The sequence below is a fragment of the Motacilla alba genome, chromosome 5, assembly GCF_015832195.1.
Source record: "Motacilla alba alba isolate MOTALB_02 chromosome 5, Motacilla_alba_V1.0_pri, whole genome shotgun sequence".
Taxonomy (NCBI): Eukaryota; Metazoa; Chordata; class Aves; order Passeriformes; family Motacillidae; genus Motacilla; species Motacilla alba.
The window spans coordinates 13,819,285-13,838,879 of record NC_052020.1 but is presented as its reverse complement, the minus strand read 5'-3'; the positions used below and the strand labels follow the sequence as shown (position 1 = coordinate 13,838,879).

At 41.9% G+C, this 19,595-nt stretch overlaps 1 protein-coding gene across 6 annotated transcripts in view; it reads right to left on the bottom strand.

Annotated features, from left to right (window-relative positions):
- Window positions 1-19,595, bottom strand: part of KCNC1 (potassium voltage-gated channel subfamily C member 1) — a 124,026-nt gene that overhangs the window by 24,807 nt on the left and 79,624 nt on the right. For all 6 annotated transcript variants that reach the window (XM_038138409.1, XM_038138403.1, XM_038138405.1 and 3 more), the window contains exon 2: window positions 13,412-14,345. In XM_038138409.1, the coding sequence (XP_037994337.1) occupies window positions 13,412-14,345 (934 nt within the window). The remainder of the gene's footprint in view (window positions 1-13,411; window positions 14,346-19,595) is intronic.

The following is a 19,595-nucleotide window of genomic DNA, read 5'->3' as shown; positions in this document are numbered from 1 at the left end:
CTCCAGCTCAAAACATTCTCCTGTAGAGATTTGACTGAGAGGCTAAAGAAAGTATTCAGCATATTTCCCATGTGAGTAGTTGGTGTCACAGCTACTTCATTTGTGTGGTTTCCACTTGCTTTTTTCCCCCTATCTCATCCCTCTTCATTTGTAGGAAAGTAAATTAAAATGCCTTGTGTGTTTCCAAGCAAATGCTGAATTTCAAAATGGGGGGAAGGAATTCTGAAAAATATTCCTACTTAGGAAAACGGCTGGATTTTGCATTAGTGTACTCTGCTTATTGTGGAGAAGCACAGTAGAGCTGCCCAGGTACCTGCTGCTCCATTACTCATCTCTCTTGCCACAGCAAATGGTTGTAAATTGTTACAGTGGCTTTACCAGTGCTGCTGGTTTTGATTGTAAGCAAGAGTCTGACACTGACTCTCCAACTATTTGAACTGCACCTTATGTTTGTAGTATCAGTGGACATCATTGTATGACACGTTTATTGACCTCAATCTATGCTTAGAAATGTGACTCTTATGATGAAACGGTTCCTGCACGGGGAAAATCACCCCAGTCCTCTTCCCTGGAGCAAACACTGCCATTCTTCAACAGCTGCCAAGAAACAAATTCGTGGCCTACCCTTCTTACTGCAGGTATTGTCAGAAGTCATGTTGGGGTCAGGGGTGGTAGCAATTCTCATTGCTTCATCTCAGGATTGTAGCTGTGCCCCCAAACCCCCAAGTCTTCTTCTCTCATGTGTTTACAGGCCTGTGCAGTGGTCACTTACTCCGAAGAATGGATGAGTTGAAATTATCCCCTCTCAGAAGGGATAATTTTCAGTATTTACAGGATAACTTTGACTGAAACAGGGCAGAGAGAAACCTCACAATCCATAGCAAGGTATCCAAGCATAGTCGCCCATGAGTCAATGTCTGAACACACACACACACACACACACACACACACACACACACACACACACACACACACACACACACAGAGTGGCAGATTTGTCAACATTCTGCTGAAGAAGATGGGGCTTTCTCAGCTCTAGATCAGAAACACAGCAAACAAGAGACATAGTTTTGGGTTTTTGGTCAAATGGTATTTTGGACTGACAATTTCCTCCAGAAGAACAGAGACAGTCTTGCTCCTACCCCTGTTTAAAGACTGAAAGAGATAACTACAGAGCTTGAGTACCTACAACTTTCCTAAACAGACATTGGGTGACTTCAGAGCTTTGCAGCCTGTTCCGAGGGAAGGGTTTTACAGGCAGGAAGCAGGCAGGAGCAACTGAGAACAGGGCCAGGAAAGTAAGTTTCTTGCAAGATGAAGATCTTTCTGCTGAAGAAATCTTCTCTGAGTAAAGTTACATTTCACATCCTAACCCCATGTACACCTAAAAATTAACCTACCACTTTTCTAGATCTCAACAGTGCTCTTATAGTCCTGATCCAAACCTGGGACTGCCATTATTACTGTCTGTGGATAGTCCCACTCCTGATCAACTGAGTGCCCTTTGGTTGTTTTTCAGAACATGAGGGTCAGTTTCATTTTAAATGTGTCACTGATGTTTACAGTAGCTGCCTGAAGAATTTTATGAAGAAGGATCTCCATGAGATTCCCTAAGAGCAGAGACCTTTAATCCAGCTGGGTCCCTGAAGAAAGTATTGGTAAGTGTTCCACGAGTTAATCACTCTTCTGTATTTCAGTCCTGTCACACTCTCCTGGTGATGTAAAAGGGTTGTTACTGTGGCAAACATTATCTGTGTCACACTCTGCTGGCAATGGGAAATTCTTTTTGGAATGATGGGTTTCCCTGGCTTTTGGGATCGTGACAGAAAGCTACAGGAGCAGGGGTGGCACAGCTGAGGTGAGGGTGGAGAATTGCTGTGCTCTAGCTTTTCTTAGCTACGAGGCTCTTATCTGGAAGTGGGAAGTAGAGCAGCCGTGAGGCTGCTGGAGGACAGATTTTCCCAGCTGTCTTTTTCTTAAAAAAAAAAAAAAAGCAAGGATTTTACATTCCTTTTTGCATCCTGGTTTTGCAGCATCACTTTTGCCTGACAATTCTTGTGCTAAGCAAATGATTATGATGAAATTAAGAGTAGGAATTCAAGTATTCAAAGATATTTACTTTGATTTGTAGAGGAGTTAAGAGCTTCTTGCTATCTGAAAATTTCCATTGACTTTATATCCCTAGATTTTACTTCCCTAGTCAGCCAGTTAAGGAATATACTTCACTGGACCTGTTGTTTGTGAACAGAGAAGGATTTGCGGGTGACGTGATGATTGGAGGCGTCTTGGGCACAGGAATCATGAAATGATACAGTTTTTGATTCTTAGAGAGTAAGAAAGGGGGGTCAGCAGAATGGCTACCTTGAGCTTCTTGAGGCAGACATTAGGAGCCTGGTTGACAGAGTTCCTTGGGAGGCAATCCTGATGGGCAAGGAAGTCAGGAAGGCTGAATATTTTCAAAAACGAAATCCGAAAGGCACAGGAACAGGCTGTCCCTGTGTGCCAAAGAATGAGCTGGTGAAAGGAGACCAGCCTGGCCGAACAGGGAGCTTTGGCTGGAGCCCAGGGAAAAAAAAGGGTGACTTTCACCTCTGGAAGAATGGGTAGGCAGCTCAGGAGGACTACAGGGATGTCATGAAGTCATGCAGGGAGAAAATTTGGCTAGCTAGAACTCAATCTGACTACTGCTATGAAAGATAATAAAAATCTTTCTATAAATATATTAGCAACAAAAGGAGAGCTAAGAAGACTCTCCATCCTTAATTGGATGTGGGGGGGGATATAGGGTAACAGAAGTTGAGGAAAAGGCTGAGCTGTGTAATGCCATCTTTGCCACAGTCTTTAACAGTCAGGCAAGTGTTATTCTGGGTACTCAGTCCCCTGAGATGAAAGACAGGAATAGGGAGCAGAGTTAATCTCCCATAATCCCAGAAATGGTCACTGAGCACTAAGACATAAGTTTTCAGTCTGGAGGGGTCCACCTCAGAGTACTGAGGGAGCTCATGGAATTGCTCACTGAGCCACTTTCCATCCTTTATCAGTAGTACTGGTGCACTGAGGAAGTTGGCAAATGTGACACTGAGTTACAAGAGTGGCCAAAGGAGGATCTGGGGAGCTACAGGCCTGTCAGCCTGACCTTGGTACCTGGGAAGGTCACAGAGCAGGTTGTCCTGAGTGCCATCACGTGGCACCTGTAGGACAGCCAGGGGATCAGGCCCACCAGCACAGGTTTAGGAAACATAGATCCTGCTTGGCCAACCTGATCTCCTTCTATAACAAGGTGACCTGCTTAGTGGATGAGGGGAAGGTTTTCCACAGCATTCTCCTAGAGAAATTGTGTGCTCATGCACTGTTTACTGGGTAAAAAGCTGTCCGGATGGCTGAGCCCAGACACTGAGGGTGAGTGGATTCCATCCAGCTGTCAGCCGGTGCCAGTGGTGTCCCCAGGGCTCTGTGTTGGGCCCAGTCCTGTTCAAAATCTTTCTCATGAGGGGATGGAGGCACCCTCAGCCAGCTGCAGACACGCCAGGCTGGGTGGGAGTGTGGATCTGCTGGAGGGCAGGAAGGCTCTGCAGAGGGATCGGGACAGGCCGGATCCATGGGCTGAGGCCGACTGTGCGAGGGTCAGCCAGGCCAAGCGCCGGGGCCTGTCCTTGGGTCACAACAGCCCCGACAGGGCCACGGGCTGGGACAGAGGGGCTGGGACCCTGCTGGGCAGAAAACAACCTGGGGGTGCTGCTAACAGCAGCTGAACACGAGCCAGCAGCGCCCAGGTAGCCAAGAAGGCCAAGGGCATCCTGGCCTGGATCAGCCATAGTGGGGCCAGCAGGAGCAGGCAGGGATTGTCCCCCTGTGTGAGGCCACACCTCGAGTGCTGTGTCCAGTTCTGGGCCCCTCACTGCAAGAAAGACATTGAGGGGCTGGAGCAAGCCCAGAGAAGGAAATTTGGAGCTGGTGGAGGGTCTGGGGCACAAGTCCTGTGAGGAGAGGGTGAGGGAGCTGGGGGTGTTTGGCCTGGAGAAAAGGAGGCTCCGGGGAGACCTCATCGCTCTCTGCAACTGCCTGGAAGGAGGCTGTAGCCAGGTAGGGGTTAATCTTCTCCCAGTAACAAGTAATAGGGCAGAAAGAAATAGCCTCAAGTTGTAGCTGGAGAGGTTCAGATTGGATATTAGGAAACATTTCTTCACCAAAAGGGTTGTCCGGCATTGGAAGAGGCTGTCCAGGGAAGTGGTCAGGCTGCCATCCCCGGGGTTATTTAAAAGTTGTGTAGATGTGTCACTTTGGGACATGATTTAATGGTGGACTCACAGTGCTGGGTTAGAGGTTGGACTTGATGATCTTAAAAAGCTTTTTCAACCTAAGGAATTGTGTTATTCAGTAATTTCTCTCTGCGATGTTGCATGCAAAGGAAGTACTTACAGTGAAATTCCCAACTCTCTTGAGTCTCTTGAAGTCAAATTCCACTCTTGTTAGCAAGTTTTTTCTGTTTTAGTTGCCTGGATAGTGTTTACTCTGCATTAATATTCATTGTCCACTCATCAATTGCATCAGTATAAATTACTGTATTCTTTTATGCTGGACTTCATGGAAACTCTGCTGTGCTTCTTCACTTATTAAGAGAGGGCCAGAGCATAACAGCAAATCAGGTAGTAAAGGAACTTCACACTGAGACAAATAAGCTTTTCTTGAGTTGGTACATGACTACAGTGATTTTTGAGTTCCTGACAATTTAGAATAAGCAATAAACTTCATGCTGTCCCTCTAGAAAATTATCAGAATGTCTATCAGCTACTTTTTACCATTCTTTAAAACTAGTTTATGGGAGTAATTGGGGAAGATTGTAAAACTAAATGCTTTGCTCAGGACATCATTCAGCAAAGTAACAATTATGCTTCTGTGCCAGACAATCTTTGGCCACAGAAATCAATTTTATATGCTACAGAACCTCACACAGGATTGAGAAATGTGAATCCCATGGGTGGGGACTCATTTTTTGTTGTTTAATCAGGTCCTCAGAGTGAAGGGGCTATAACTGTATTGAATTAGGAAAAGAATTATGTAGAAGATATATTAAACCACAGACAAAGGATGACAAAATGATGAAATGATGACTTGGAGAGTGTGAAAGGAAGTTTAGCATAGAGAAGAACAGCATAGAAAATATGGGTTTAAGCCTTTGAAAATGAGCGATGATATGTTGACATAGGCACCATTGGTTTTCAAATGAGAGTGACAAGAATCCTAGATTGGTAGGTTTGGGAGTATTTTCTTCTGGAGAGTAATGAAAATTAATTTTTCCCATGCAGACTATCTGAAAAAAAAAGAAAATAATTTGACTAAATAGCTCTATTTTCATACCAAGTACTTACTCTTTGCATTAATACCTCGCATCAGGTTTTGTGTCACAACCTCAGTGAAGTTACCTATAGTCTGTGACATTCCTGGTTCTTTTGCAATAAAGAACTGTATTGTAATCTCCTCGGCTGCCCAACATGGAGCTCAGGTTGATGGGAATTGGAGAAAAACTTCACAGAATAAAATGTGACAGTCTGTAACATACACAGGTTGCAAGCAACGTAGAGCAATAACAAGTAAATGTTAACAAACAGAGCGAAAGAGAGAAAGAGAAAAAAGAGAGAAATGTGAACATGTAAAAGAATTAAGATTCCTATATAACAACTTCATTTTAGTTACCCCAATATTCTAAGGCCATTAAAATCAATATCTTTATCTAGGTATGTTTATTAGTTTCCTGGTTTTTATATTACTGCATATTTTGGACTTTGTTATGAAGCTCTTCTGACTACTGAAGGACTTTACACTGGCACGAGAGCAGAATTTAGTATGCTACATGAATTATGCAGAATCCTTCCAACCCAACCTACCTCTTCAACATTTACTCACCACCGTGTCGACCTGGGTCCCTCCAGGAAGCCGTGTCCCCCAGGAAAGGCACTCCAGTGACGGTGGTGACCGTCTCTCCCAGTACTAACTCGGCCAACATAGTAACATCACTCCCAGAGAATATCACCCTTGACAGGTACTACTTCTTGAAGTGAGGTGACAGTATGTTGGCTGCCTACCTACTGGTACTGCTAGAGAAGTACAGGAGCTCTAGGAAAGTCGATCCAGTGCATCTTGCTATTTACAGGCATTATTTGATATGTGCTTAATGCAGTGATGAGAGCAGTTGCTTCTGGAAATCCTGCATTGCAAAGAGCTCTGGAAGATCCTTCCTAGTTTCATCCTGATCCTCCTGGGGGTTTACTTATACCTACCCTGAACATCTGAGAGTCTCACTAACACCAGGGGGGTCATTGACAGGTCAGGTAGATGTTACAGGAAAATGCAGTCAGGTGAGTCATGTTACCATCTTATATTACTGCTCTGACTGAGTAATACAGTATGATGATCTATACAGTATGGAAGGTGTCTGAGACATGGAACGTGGATGAATGAATACAAAGAACAATGACAGCAGGAATGGTAGAGTGCTTGTTATTTCGGCTTTGTGCTTATAAACAGAGAAGCAAGTCAACGAAAGGCTCGGAGAAAATATCCAGCAAGTATAGTCCAAGAGGGATACAAGCAAGTGGACTGGGCACAGAAGTGGGACTTCATACCCTACACCTATTGGCCCCTGGCCTTTAGTGGTAACAGGAAAGTGATCTGGTGTGTTCAATTGTACTGCAGCAGAAATGCACTTGTTGCACAGTGGTGCCTTTTCTTGTATCTGTCCTGCAAACACCAACCATACTCAGTACAGCACAAGGAAGAGATGCCAAGAATATCTCTTTCATATTCCAGGAATGCATTCTGCACTGGATGGCATGGGAGCCATGTGCTTGAGAAAGAGGATTTATATTTATATCTGCTTTGTGCTGGAGGATTGGCACAGGTTGGCCTTATTTGGCTGAAGTGCTTGTATCTGTGTTTTCCCATGACTCCAAGTGCCTTGTGCTCATTAGGTTATTAAGGCATGAAAACTCCTAAAATTTATTATTTATTTCTGCATTTGTTTTTAGCTTAGTGCAGTCCTGTCCCTAAACACACTCAGCCCTGGCTCTGGCCTACAGGGTTTGTGTGGGGAGATTTTATAATTTTAGAATTTTTTTTCACGTCTCACCTAGTGCCAGAAAAAAGCAGGAAACATAAAGCACTGTACTTGAATACATAGCTCCTCCTCTTTGTTTTCAAATTGCTTGACATAGAGGATGTTATTTTTTACTCACGTTCTAAAGTCAACAGTAGTACAAGTGACACCCACTGGTTTTATCTCTACAAGAAGTGACAGATGAATAATTGTACAACAAGGTATTACATTATATTAGTTATAGATTCTGCTTTACGTGTGACCCTCAGCTGTGAGGTTGCAGGAATGCCACATGGGGCAGAGGGCAAGAAATAGACCCAAAGTGCTTCCACTGAACTGTAGGCACTTCACTGACAATATTGAATTAGAGCTGCAGTCACCTGTGATCTGTTATGGAGAAAGGCACCCCCAGAGGACAACTCAGGTCATAAATGAGTGGATTACTCTTGGAGGCTGCTTGATTCTTCTTCCAATATAAGGGGGAACCTCAGACAAAAATTTAAGTTAGATGAGAATAACTGAGTGTTACTCCTTTTGTTTTGAGCTGTTATCATTTTCTCCATTAGATCCCAAAAACTTCATCATCAGTGATATCAAGATGTGATCTTTACCTCATTTGCTATTTTTGAGTGAGGAGTTTTGGATTTTAAGGACTAGGAAGGCTAAGTATAGTGAGGAAAGATAAAACACCTCCCTATTACCTTTTCCATTGCCCTTTTAGTACTTTTTATGTCCATTTAAACACCTGAGCTTTTTAAGCTGAAACAGACCTAAGCTCTTAGCAGTTACTTTGCCATCTACTGTCTGTCTTACAGAGAGGGGCAAAGGTTTTATGACACTAAAATTAGATGAGACTTTTTATATAATGTTCAGAGACACTTGATCAGAGAATTTGCTTCCTTGAGGTTCGAAGGACCACCACAGTGACTACATACCTATGGCTTTAACAATGCTTTGTTCTCCATAAAAGCCACCGAGGTTCACAAGCTGCAGTGAAATGTTAGGCAGCAGAATGGGCCTCTGACAAGAGCTGCCTAGAGTTCCCAGTTCCCACTGAGCACTGGCACTAGAATTACAGTGCTCAGCACACTTCTGACGTTAGAGCCAGTGTGTTGCACAAGGAATACGGGTTATTTAGGTTATAATGACAGAAGAGATGAAAAATGAAGCCCTGAGAAAAGAGCAGCTCCTTCAGAAAGCATGAGTGATAAAGCTGGAATGGGTAATTCCACCCAATTTCTTTAAAAGGAGATCAGCTCTCTCTCAGGAAATTGCATTGAAATAATGGGTTCCTGACATCACAGTTTGTTCCAGTTCATCTGATCATGGAGTACACTGGAGTCACTGCAACTTTGTAGCTCCCTTCTATCAGTGATAGACTTGGATTACTTTAACTATTCAAACATTAGGATAGTCTGAGAGTGGGTTATTGACAATTGTCTTTGGGGCAGAGAAGTACCAGAACCACAGAATGTTTTTCTGAAGTTGAAGTCTGTGTTAGTAATGACAGACATTTCCCCTCTCAAGTGCCTCAATTCTAGTATTTTTTTTTCTGTATTTTACAGCTGTGCAATGAATAGAGAATTTTGCCACCAGTACACTGTGAAAGAGCCTGCACAATACATTTGTATGAATATAGGATATCCTTGGAGCATAGCTTAAGTGAAGTTGCATGCAGAGTGGATCAGAGAGGTGAGAAATTCTTAATTTGGCCATGTTAAAGTCAATATAAACCTTTTGTGTGCTGGTGTTGTAAATATATATATGAAAAGAATAAAAGTGTGGGATAGATCTCTGAATAAACCCCAAATAACCCATCTCCTTGGCTTATGTATTATGAATGCATTCTTTAGACCATTGCTGTGTGGCACCAGACAGCACTGTGGGCATCAAATGAAGTTATGAATTCCTGAACTCATGTTCTGAATTTCTTTTATGGTGTTGGGAAGTTACATTCACTGCTTCATCCAGTGACAACCTGAGATGTCACCATGCAGTCAACCGGTCCAGAAGGTGAGAACACGGCTCACGTAAGAGAGGGGCTGAGGAACTGGGCAACACTTTAAAAACAAAACTGAGAGCTTTTAATACTTGTTTTGCATGTTTTGAGGTCTTCTTACAAACTTGTGCCTTAAAATGTTTCACTGTATACTGAATTAAATTATTATACCTGTAGGGCAGTGTGAGGTTTGGGACAAAAATGATGTTTAAGTGGTAACTGTCTTTTTCTTTTGGTTTGGTTTTTTTTGGTCTGGTTTTTTATTTTTTTATTTTTTAACTTCTGTTATGATTCTGACTGTTTAGAATAATCAAGCCTTGAGATAAAAGACACTCCAGCATAGCAGACTGGTTGATTGATGATTTTTTAATTATATTCAACTAGTGGCTCTGCCACAGACCTTAAAAGTAATCTTCCTTAATTAAATTAAGCCCTGTGTCAACTGAAAATATTGGGGATTATTTCCATTTTCTCTCTGCTGTCCACTTAGCCTGTTGGGTATTTGATTGCAGTATAGTGGTTGTCCTATATAAAATGATGCCAAAATGAAGCCCTGATCTTGAACAGGGCCTGTAAACACCACTGCAACATAACAACATCAATCCTTTGACATGGAGATGTTAGAATTTGGTATGTTAAGTGAGGGGAAACACAGTTCTCTATAGTTTGAGATATCCCCAGGTCAAGGAGTTTTGGTCAAATTGACCAGGTGAAATCTGCTGCTTTGTATCAGGCCCAGTTTCACCAGGCACTGTTTAAACAGTATCTTGAGAATTTATGGGCAGCAGAAATGGCTTTGCAGACGATGTTTTGTATAGGGGAAATTTCTCCTTTCTTAATGCTGCTGGTGAAGGTCTGCCTAGAGCTCTAGCTCTACCATCCTCTACTCTGAAATGCCTTTCCGCACTTCTGCTGCTTTCCTAGCCACCCACTGATGGGATCAGACAGGATGGAAAACAGGAAGAGCTGCTGCAGAAAGGGGAGGTAAGGTAGAATGAAACTGACATTCTTAAACTCTGACAGATTAAAATCAAGTGCTGTTAATTAAAGATACCCTCCTGCCAGGTGTCTATTAGCCCAGGACTGAGCTGCTGAGAGTGTTTGGGGCAATAAAAAGATTTAATTCAAACCTGCCAGTCTTTAAATTCAAAGCTTCTTTGCTTTGGCTGCAAATGACCACAGCATCTTTGGCAGCAGCTGTGCAGCCTGTGGGCAAAGCTCTGCTGTTTGCATGCCTGTGCCAGGAAAGTGCTCCTTATCCTGGGAGGAGGCATCGGGCAGAGCTGTGCTGAGCTCTCTGTAGAGCCCCCTTGGCCCTGAGGGCATGGACCAGGAACAGATGTGAAGTGCTGACTCGGAGGATGAGGGAGGGAGTCATGTGTAGAACTACTTCATGCTCAGCCCTGTTCGGTGATGTGTTTAATCAGTCCACCGCAAATAATGTATAGAATTAATAACTTCATGTGATGCCCTTTACACCTTAACTAAGCAGGCTTTTTTTGTTTTTTAATAACATATTGGATACAAATCACATGATCTTATGTGACCTAGACACTGTCACACTGAAGCTTTACAGTTAAAAATTACAAGAAATGTGCTGGACAACGTGGACACTATTTTAGAAAAGTTAGGCACCCATTCTGTGTTCCTAATGCAATATTAACTAGTTGTTTACAGTTAGATGATGTTAACCAATCTAAAGTTGTTACCTGCTTGCAAGTCCCCGTTTTCATATAATGTGCTGGTAATGATTTCAAAAACAACTCTGTTCCTGAGAATGCTTCATGTTACAGAACTGAAACTTAACATCAAGGCAATGCAGATCTTGTCTTAACAGTTTGGTTCTGATCTTAGTATTTTTTTGCTTTTCTCCTGCACACATATAGATCATTCCCTATTTGGAAGCTAAAAGATGCAGGCAATATTTTTTGCTGCTAGTGGTGCATAATAATTATCAGAAACAGAACTCCAGCTACAGTGTTACAATTTTGTTAGCTGAAGTGTAAGTGTGCTTTGTTACTTCTTAAAATATATATGCTTGTATATGTATATAAAAATAGTCTCTCTTAATTATTGCAGAAATAGATAAGTTGCTGCTACTATCAATACTTCATGGATATTGTGGTAACAGCTGAGTTTAGAGCACTGACGGTGGCGAAACAGTTCCCCATTGAACCAAAATTACATGTGTTCTCAGGATACCAGTGTGGAATTGTACTGAACTTGTAGAGTTCCTGGTCCTCCAGTTCCCAGAGAGGACCAGGGTAAGTAATGGAAGGAACTTAAGGTAATGAAAGGAAAGCCAGGGATTTCTGAGCTGGTTTCACTCTGTAGCTGACAGCTAAAGTACCCCAGAGTCTGGCATTTCTTGCACCCTATCATGGGGCAGTTGGCACATTGCTCATGGTAGGAGACACACAATACTGCTGTGCCCTCTTTCCCTCTTGATCCATGATGCCACAAAAGCATCTGCTTTATGAGGAAGTTTGCTGCTTGAATATGAGCAGTGATAAGCATTTGCAACCTGAGGGGAATGGATGATAGAACCATCGCTTATGTGCACCAAGGGTACAATTGGTACAGTCTATCAGTCACGTGAATTGTGATTGGTCTGTTGCAATGGAAATAGCCTTTAACAAAAACAAAATGAAAGCTATTTACCTTTTGAATGGATTTTACATACTTGCACAGAAGGGAAAAGAAATAAGAAAGGAAGAGGAAAGAGAATAGGAAAGAAGAGAACGATTCCCACCAGCTCTTCCCCTCCAAAATTAGCATTGGCATTGGTGAAGTCACACACAAAGGAAAGTCTCACTTTCTTTGTGCTTCTCACAATGACATCAACATGCATGGCTATGAGATGATGAGAAAATATCTCACTCACAATGAGTAACAAATCAGAATTTTCTTCAAAGCAAAAAATGATAACACAAGACCATCATAGGTATATGCTAGCTCTTCCAAAACACCTGTTTTGAACTCTATGTCAGTTGAGATCACTTGGCTGGCAATCTGTCCTTTCTAATACAACACAGGGGGATATTCTGAAAAGGCTGAAGAATGTCTACTATGCAACTTGGCTGGAACATCTGCCAAAAATGAAGTTGGCATTGTTTTCAATGTGGTTATGTAGTTTCAAATTACTTCATAGAATAAATAGTGATATTCCACGGGTAGAGGTAGATTATGGGGTTTTAAAAAAATCAAATTAGAGCCCTCTAATTTTGTGTGCTATACGAGTCTCATAGAACTGAGATATTCCCATAATTAACCACTAGCCATGGGATATTATAATATATTCCATGGTGACTAGTATTCTTTCAATTTCCCTCCCCCCTCCCAGTAGAATTAGAATGGTTAATTTAGCTCTGGTTTCACCTATTGCTAACATGAATCAGTACAATTTAAAATAAGAATGAGGCAATCACTGTTTAGGCCAAACCAGCCAGTAATGACCAGTCAGACCTTTTACAGTTGGCCTTTGCTGCTAGAAGGTTGAAAGAGCTGTAACTCACCAACCCATACTTGCAAAAGGAGCATGTTTTAGAAAATGTGGTTCAAAACTCGTCATAGTTCTAAATGCTAAATTCTAGTGGAATATTATAGAATAGATTGATTTGCATGCCATGGAATAAACATCCTTACATCTAGTCTTGTCTCAGAGTGAGTCATTTTGCATTAGTGTCAAGAATTTGAGCTGTTGTTCTACTTTGCAGTTAATCATCAGAAAGAGACTGGATTGTCTCATGAATATGCATGATGGTATAGTTGTCCCTTCAACTTACTAGGCACCTAGTTTCTGTAATGAGATGTACAAAATCTGCCATTTAAAACAGCTGAAAGGTCCCAAATGGGAACAAATGAGAAAGCATCTGGCTGTTTCGAATTCCAGCCCTGTTTTGTCAGAAAGCTCTGTAATTGCTGAGTACTTGGCTCCTACTCTGCTCTATGAAGCATTCAGCTCTCAGGAGCCTCTGAGATGCATTACACAGTCCAGCAACACAGCTGTAGAACTCTCAAAATTCTTCCACTAGATGTAACAGCTTTCCAGAATATCTTGAGACTTGTATGCCCTTAACCAGGACCAAAGTTTGGGCTCCTAGAGCGTGCTCTCATCCTTAGTTTTGCTGATCAGCCTCCACTGTACCATTTGTCCCTGCAACCTAGACTTCACACATATTATTCACTGTGTGATGGTGGGACTAGAATGGATAAATGTGCTACCCATTGCTCTAAGAAAGCAGTCTGGCTGAATCTTAAATCACTACGCGGGATGGAGGTTAACGGTCAGATGGACATTCCTCTAAGAGGTTTCCTACCTGCTCTGTTAATTTCTAAAATTTCTTCTTGGGCCAGTGGGCAAGTGTCGCTCTGAGTACTGTGGTGTGGAGAGTTTACGACAGATTTACAATAATTGGGGGATCCCAGCTGGGGTGGCCTCGGGATATGCTTCTTTTTTTTCTTTGGTAGCTTCTGCTTAGCCATAGCTAAGGAGTAATACATTCCGAAATTGTTCACAATGACAGGGACAGGCATGGCAATGGTCAGCACACCAGCGAGAGCGCAGAGGGCCCCCACCAGCATGCCTGACCAAGTCTGAGGATACATGTCTCCGTAGCCCAGGGTCGTCATGGTGACAACAGCCCACCAAAAGCCGATGGGGATATTTTTAAAGTGTGTGTGTTCACTGGCACTAGGGTCATTTGGTTTAGCACCTATTCTCTCGGCATAATAGATCATCGTGGCAAAGATTAAGACGCCCAATGCCAAAAATATGATGAGCAGCAAGAATTCGTTTGTGCTGGCACGGAGGGTGTGTCCCAAGACCCGCAACCCGACGAAGTGGCGGGTCAGCTTGAAAATTCGCAGGATTCGCACGAAACGGACTACGCGGAGGAAGCCCAGGACATCCTTAGCAGCTTTGGAAGACAGGCCACTGAGTCCAACCTCTAGATAGAAAGGCAGTATGGCCACAAAGTCAATGATGTTCAAAGAGTTTTTGATAAATTCCACCTTGTTTGGGCAGAAAGTGACTCTCATCAAGAACTCAAATGTAAACCAGACCACACAGACACCTTCGATGTAGGTGAGAAAGGCTTCCGTCTCTGCTTCCCTGTAGTGCCGCACCTGGGTGTCATTCCCGATGAATTCAGTTTCTGTCTTGTTCACAATGGGGTTAAATCTCTCGTGGGTCTCGAGGCAGAAGGTGGTAATGGAGACCAGAATGAAGAACAGGGAGGCAAATGCCACATACTGTGGAAAGAAAGATATGAGAGAAATGTTAAACCATAGGCTAAGTACAGGGGCTTTGATTCTGAAACATCAGGGAGAGGCAAGAGCTGTATTAAATATATATGTAATGCCAAGCCTTCTTCCTGAGCGCTTAAGATGCCAAGTCTCACCTGCAAAGACAGCCTAACATTCAGCCTGGGAGGGAAAGCTGTATATAAGTACATGCTAAAATCCATTCTTATACAGATAGCACCTTAGTGTGAGTCCAAATTTAAGCAAGCACTTAAATCTCAGGACTGTCTATGGGATTTAAGTTTAAAGACATATTGAAATTGTACCTTCCTGAACTTGGTATTCTGTTACTTCCTTGCCTTAAAGAGAGAGCACACCTTTCCAGGACAGCTGCCAGGCAGTACTTTTCTCAGCATTCTCTCAGCAATATCATGGCTGCTCTCAGCTTAGTGAGAGCTGTGATATTTCAGATCTTTGAAAGGTGCTAGTAAATACTGGTGGCAGTCCCAGGTGGGCTCTACAGCAAGGAGCAGAGTCCTTGGCATCATCAGTCTTTCTTGGCAAACCCCAGACACAGGTTGAGAAGAGTCACATTATCAAACAGAGCTCTCAAATGCCTCTGTTCTCAGTTCCCTTCTCTAGATCTTTTGGGAGTGGGGGATAGGGGGGGTTCAGAAAAAGGCTTTAGATAAGCCTGTCAGCTGATCTTAAAGGTGACAGATCTATGGGCTTTCACCAGACACAATTTTCTTGAAGAGATTCTCATTACAGTGTAAGACTTGTACCAGAATTAGATAATTTTTTTTAAAGAATGTTGGATTACTATTACAATCTGGCCTTGAATGTTTCCAGGGATGGGGCATCCACCACCCCTCAGGGAAATCTGGGCTTGTGTTCTACCACCTTCATTTTAAAAAAATCTCCTCTAGTATGAATCTTCCCTTGTTTAGGTTAAAACCCTTACCCTGGGTCCTGTCACAACAGGACTTACAAAAAAGTCGATCTGAATCTTTCTTATGGGCTCCCTTTAAATATTGACAGGGACACCTTGTTGGCAGCAATAAGGTCTCCCTGGAGAATTAGATTCTCCAAGCTGATCAACACCAGCATTTTTAGCTTTTCTCAGTCTTTCCTCAGCCTAAAGGAGATCTCTTGGTTGTAGTCCATGATAATCGAGTGCAGTCAGGACAAAATTCACAAGTCTTATAACCACAGTTGCCCTGCTCAGTCCTCCTTTAATCAATTAAATAATTTGCACATATCTAAGTCTCTTTGTGTGTTGGAGTAGTACTGTCATGGTAATACCTCTTGCCACTCCATTCCCTACATCTGTTATCTTCTTGTTTGTCTTGTGCGTCACTTTGACAAGAGATGTCATATAAGGTATTTCCCTGTCTTTATGAGCACGAGCAACTGTGGTAATAAAAATATTATCAAATACTCTTTTAGTTTCCAGTTACTCACAGTGTCTCTTTTCCAAGAGTGTAGTCAAAACAGGGATTAAAAAGAACTAGTTTCTTCTATTTGGATGTTTCCAGTGAATGCAGTGCAAGAGTCTGAACAAAACTGTTGCCAAAGGAACAGACCCATTAAAAATAACCTATACTTCAAACTATCAAAACTCTTCTGCAATCAAGAAGTTCTTTCTGTCTGCCTTCCTGTGTAGACCTAGTACAGAATTACACTTGACCTTCTATATTAGCAAACAAAGTCAAAAGCATGGATTTGCCACATTTTGAGGTGAACCATTTAATAGAATACAAAGAAAATGGAAGAGAATAAAACCACAAAATCATTTAGATTGGAAGGGCCCTCTGGAGGTTGTTTGGCACAATTTCAAAGATGGACCTGGTTGCTCTTGCCTAGTCCAGGTGTGAGTATCTCCAAGGTTGGAGATTCCACAGTCTCTCTGGCAGCCTATGCCAGTATTAAGCCAGTAAGAGCAAATAAGCTTGGAAGGATACAGAAGCAAACAGACTCTTCTGCTTTTCAAATTCAGCTTTGTTGCCAAAGAGATCAGAACCATTGTTGCAGATTTAAACAATAAAGTGATATTTCCCCCTAAAATCTTCCGGTTCTCACAGTGCTGTTATGTGAGGATCTGCTATACATGCTGATATGTGCTGAAATCAATGCCTGATATATCTGGAAGATAAACAATATGAAGATTAGGGAAATTGAGAAGCAGGGGTTTTGGGTATATTTTTTGTCATATTCTCCTGTTAAAGAGGGAAATTCCTCTATGCACCATTTCTCCATCTGTAAAATAGGTGGTGTTGATCATGTGCTTTGTGATCCTATATACATGTGTGCAGGTTCTATATGCTTTTATCTAAATGTTAATGGCTTTAGTATATCAATAGTCTTCCTGAGAAATCCCTTTTGTCTACAATATCAACAGCACTCAGAGATTAATTGTCTGCATGTGAGTAAAATGAGAAACCAAAAGCATCTTGCACCAAGCAGTCAGGAAGATGTTCCTAGCAGCCTGAGCATGTCTCTGTGTTCCAGCCTGGGGCAGATTGTTGCACAGAATCATGGAGCCCTGAGAATTCAGGCTGCAGAAGGAAGTGCTGACACTTCCTTAAGAAAGGTAGCACTCACAGATGAGAAGGAGAGAGGGGAATAAAACAATTTTGCATTTTAAGGGTTTATGAAGATGGCCCTTTTCTTTATCCTGACTCCAAATGCAGTCCTCTTCTTAGTGTATACAAATACATCTCCTGAGTGAGGTTTTTCCTGCTTAGGACAACCTTCAGGCTGACCTTGCACAGCAAGTATCTTGAAACTGATGTTTTGCTGTATTAAAGAGAACAAATAACCAATTCTGACCAGCCATTAAGTTTTCTGCAGTGGTACAGGTTGGCAATGCTATCGGTAGAGAACGTCACACCCATGATCTCTCTAAGGGTTGTTAGCCTTTGTGTGCTCACACCTTGGCTTCGGAGGGTAATTGAGAGCTTTTAGTCCCCACTTCAGCAGAGCAGGAAGCACCTCCTAAATGAGTCTGAAGTGTCTGCTTCCTCCTATCTGGTTTTAACAGCATTTTTCCCAGGGATGGGCATGTTTTTGTAGGCTTTGTGGCTTTGAAAGTATGAGTCTGCTTTCAAGATTGCATTAAACTATGTATGAGTAATGGTATTGACAGGAAGAATCCCAGTATTTTTCTCCAATTTAACTTTTCTCCAATTTAAGTTCAGAAATGCCTGAAAGTCAGGCCTGACAATTTGTTCACTGGCATCCATCTCTAATAGATTTATCACCTGCAGCTTCTTGGAACACAGGAATTTAGCAGCTTACCACAAGTATCACTGGCACAGATTTATGTTTTTGATCCCCAGTTTATATTACTCTCTTCCCTTCTTTCTTCCGAATATTTTTCTTTGTTAATTATCTACAATTTAGCAAACTGGAAGCATGATCTAATAGCACAAAAATCAGTGAGTAGGCTTTTCTAGGAAGACCAGCATTAATTTTTTCCAAAGATGTGAAAATAAAGAGTTCTCCCTGGCCCACCATCAGGGGCCCATTGAGCCTAACATGATAAATTGTCAAGTCCACAGATGGGCAGTGCTGACAAAATCTGGTGAAGACTATGGGACTCACATGTGTTCTATTGTCTTTGAAAATAAGTCTGTCTCTTTTTATTTCACTAATAATGGTCTGAAAACGAATTAAACCAATGGATTGCTCTTGTATAATTTAGTGGTTCTAAATCTTCTTCTTACATTTTACAGCAGTTTCTCTTCTTCCTAGGATCTGAATGGGCTGAGGGAAAAGAGTGAGGATTTTAAGAAGTGATGTCACATGCTGTTGAGTTACATAATGGCATCTAAAATTTTCTATAATTAAAGAATATACCTAGATGAAGTGTTTGAAGTGATGAAAACTCTTTTATTTGCTTTGACATGTGAATGATTTCTATTTCACTGGAAATGCTGCTGCTATCACTTTTTTTTTTTTCTGGCTCTAATACCAACAAAGAAAAATCTCAGATTGTCCAAAACTGCAAAAGCCATAAGCAAAGGCAGAGAGGAGATTTAACAGGGGGAGATTTGGATTAAAAGGTAAGTTACATTAAAATAATTTCATTCTGGAGACAGAAGAAATTACACTCCTGCATAATTTCTCTTAATACTGGCTATATTTTAATAAGTTTATTTTGAGTGAGTCTAAAAGGTGTCATGCCCCTAAGTGAATTTTGTAACCTAATTTATCTTGCCTCTAATTCTATCTATCTATCTATCTATCTATCTATCTATCTATCTATCTATCTATCTATCTATCATCTCTCTGTCTACCTCTTCTCCCTGCCTTATTCCTAACCTGGCCATTTTTGCCAGGGCAAATGGGAATATGAAAGTGGGAATATGAAGTATCAATTAATTCATAACAGTAGTGTTTCACACCAACTTTACATGGCTGTAAAAGGAGCAAGGTAATGGAATCAGACATAGCCACTCTTGAATAATTAGCCAGCATCTTTCCACTCAGCATGGAAAGAAAACAAAAGTCCAACAGCTTTAAAAACCCAAATAAACCTTCTAATGCATGAGGATTTATAGGCTAGGCTTAGCTAAAAGGTCTGAGTATTGAACCAGACAGGATTAAATACAGAAGTTTTGTTCTTTTTGCTCTGCTTCTGGGAGTAGTTTTCTAAAACAGCACTTTACCTTGCATGTCTTAGATAGCTCTGGTCTTGAGATAAGAAACCTTCTTTTATGCTTGGGTCCACACAAATATGCTGGGTAACCTGCTAGAATTCATTGATATGGTGCCTGGAATTCCCAGACTTCAGTGCAGACGGGCAGTGAAGGCTGGTGACGAATGTACCAGATCAGAAATCAGGTGAGTGAGGCTCTTTTCCAACCTCCACCATTGACCCATTCAAGCATGTGGGCCTGCATCTTTTGAACCAACCTTTTTCCTATTTATTTTTTTTTTATTTAATTGAGATAATAAGCTCTTTGGGGCTTGGAACTGCCTGCCAACTTATATCTGCTCCCTGTCCAGACCGATGTATGTCTGGAGTGGGGAGTTGAGGAGGGAGGCCTCGGCTAAGTCTTGTCAGCACTCTTAGATCAGACACAACAAGGAAAGTGTGTGGTGGCAGTGTGGAAGCAGCAGGGCTCTGCAAGTCAGGTTTCAGTAACTGCAGAGTTTGTTTTCTAGGAAATAGTGGTGTACACGACACACTATTCATAATTCATTCCAGATCACACGTTCAGAGCGAGTTAGTAGCAGCTGCACGCCGCAGAC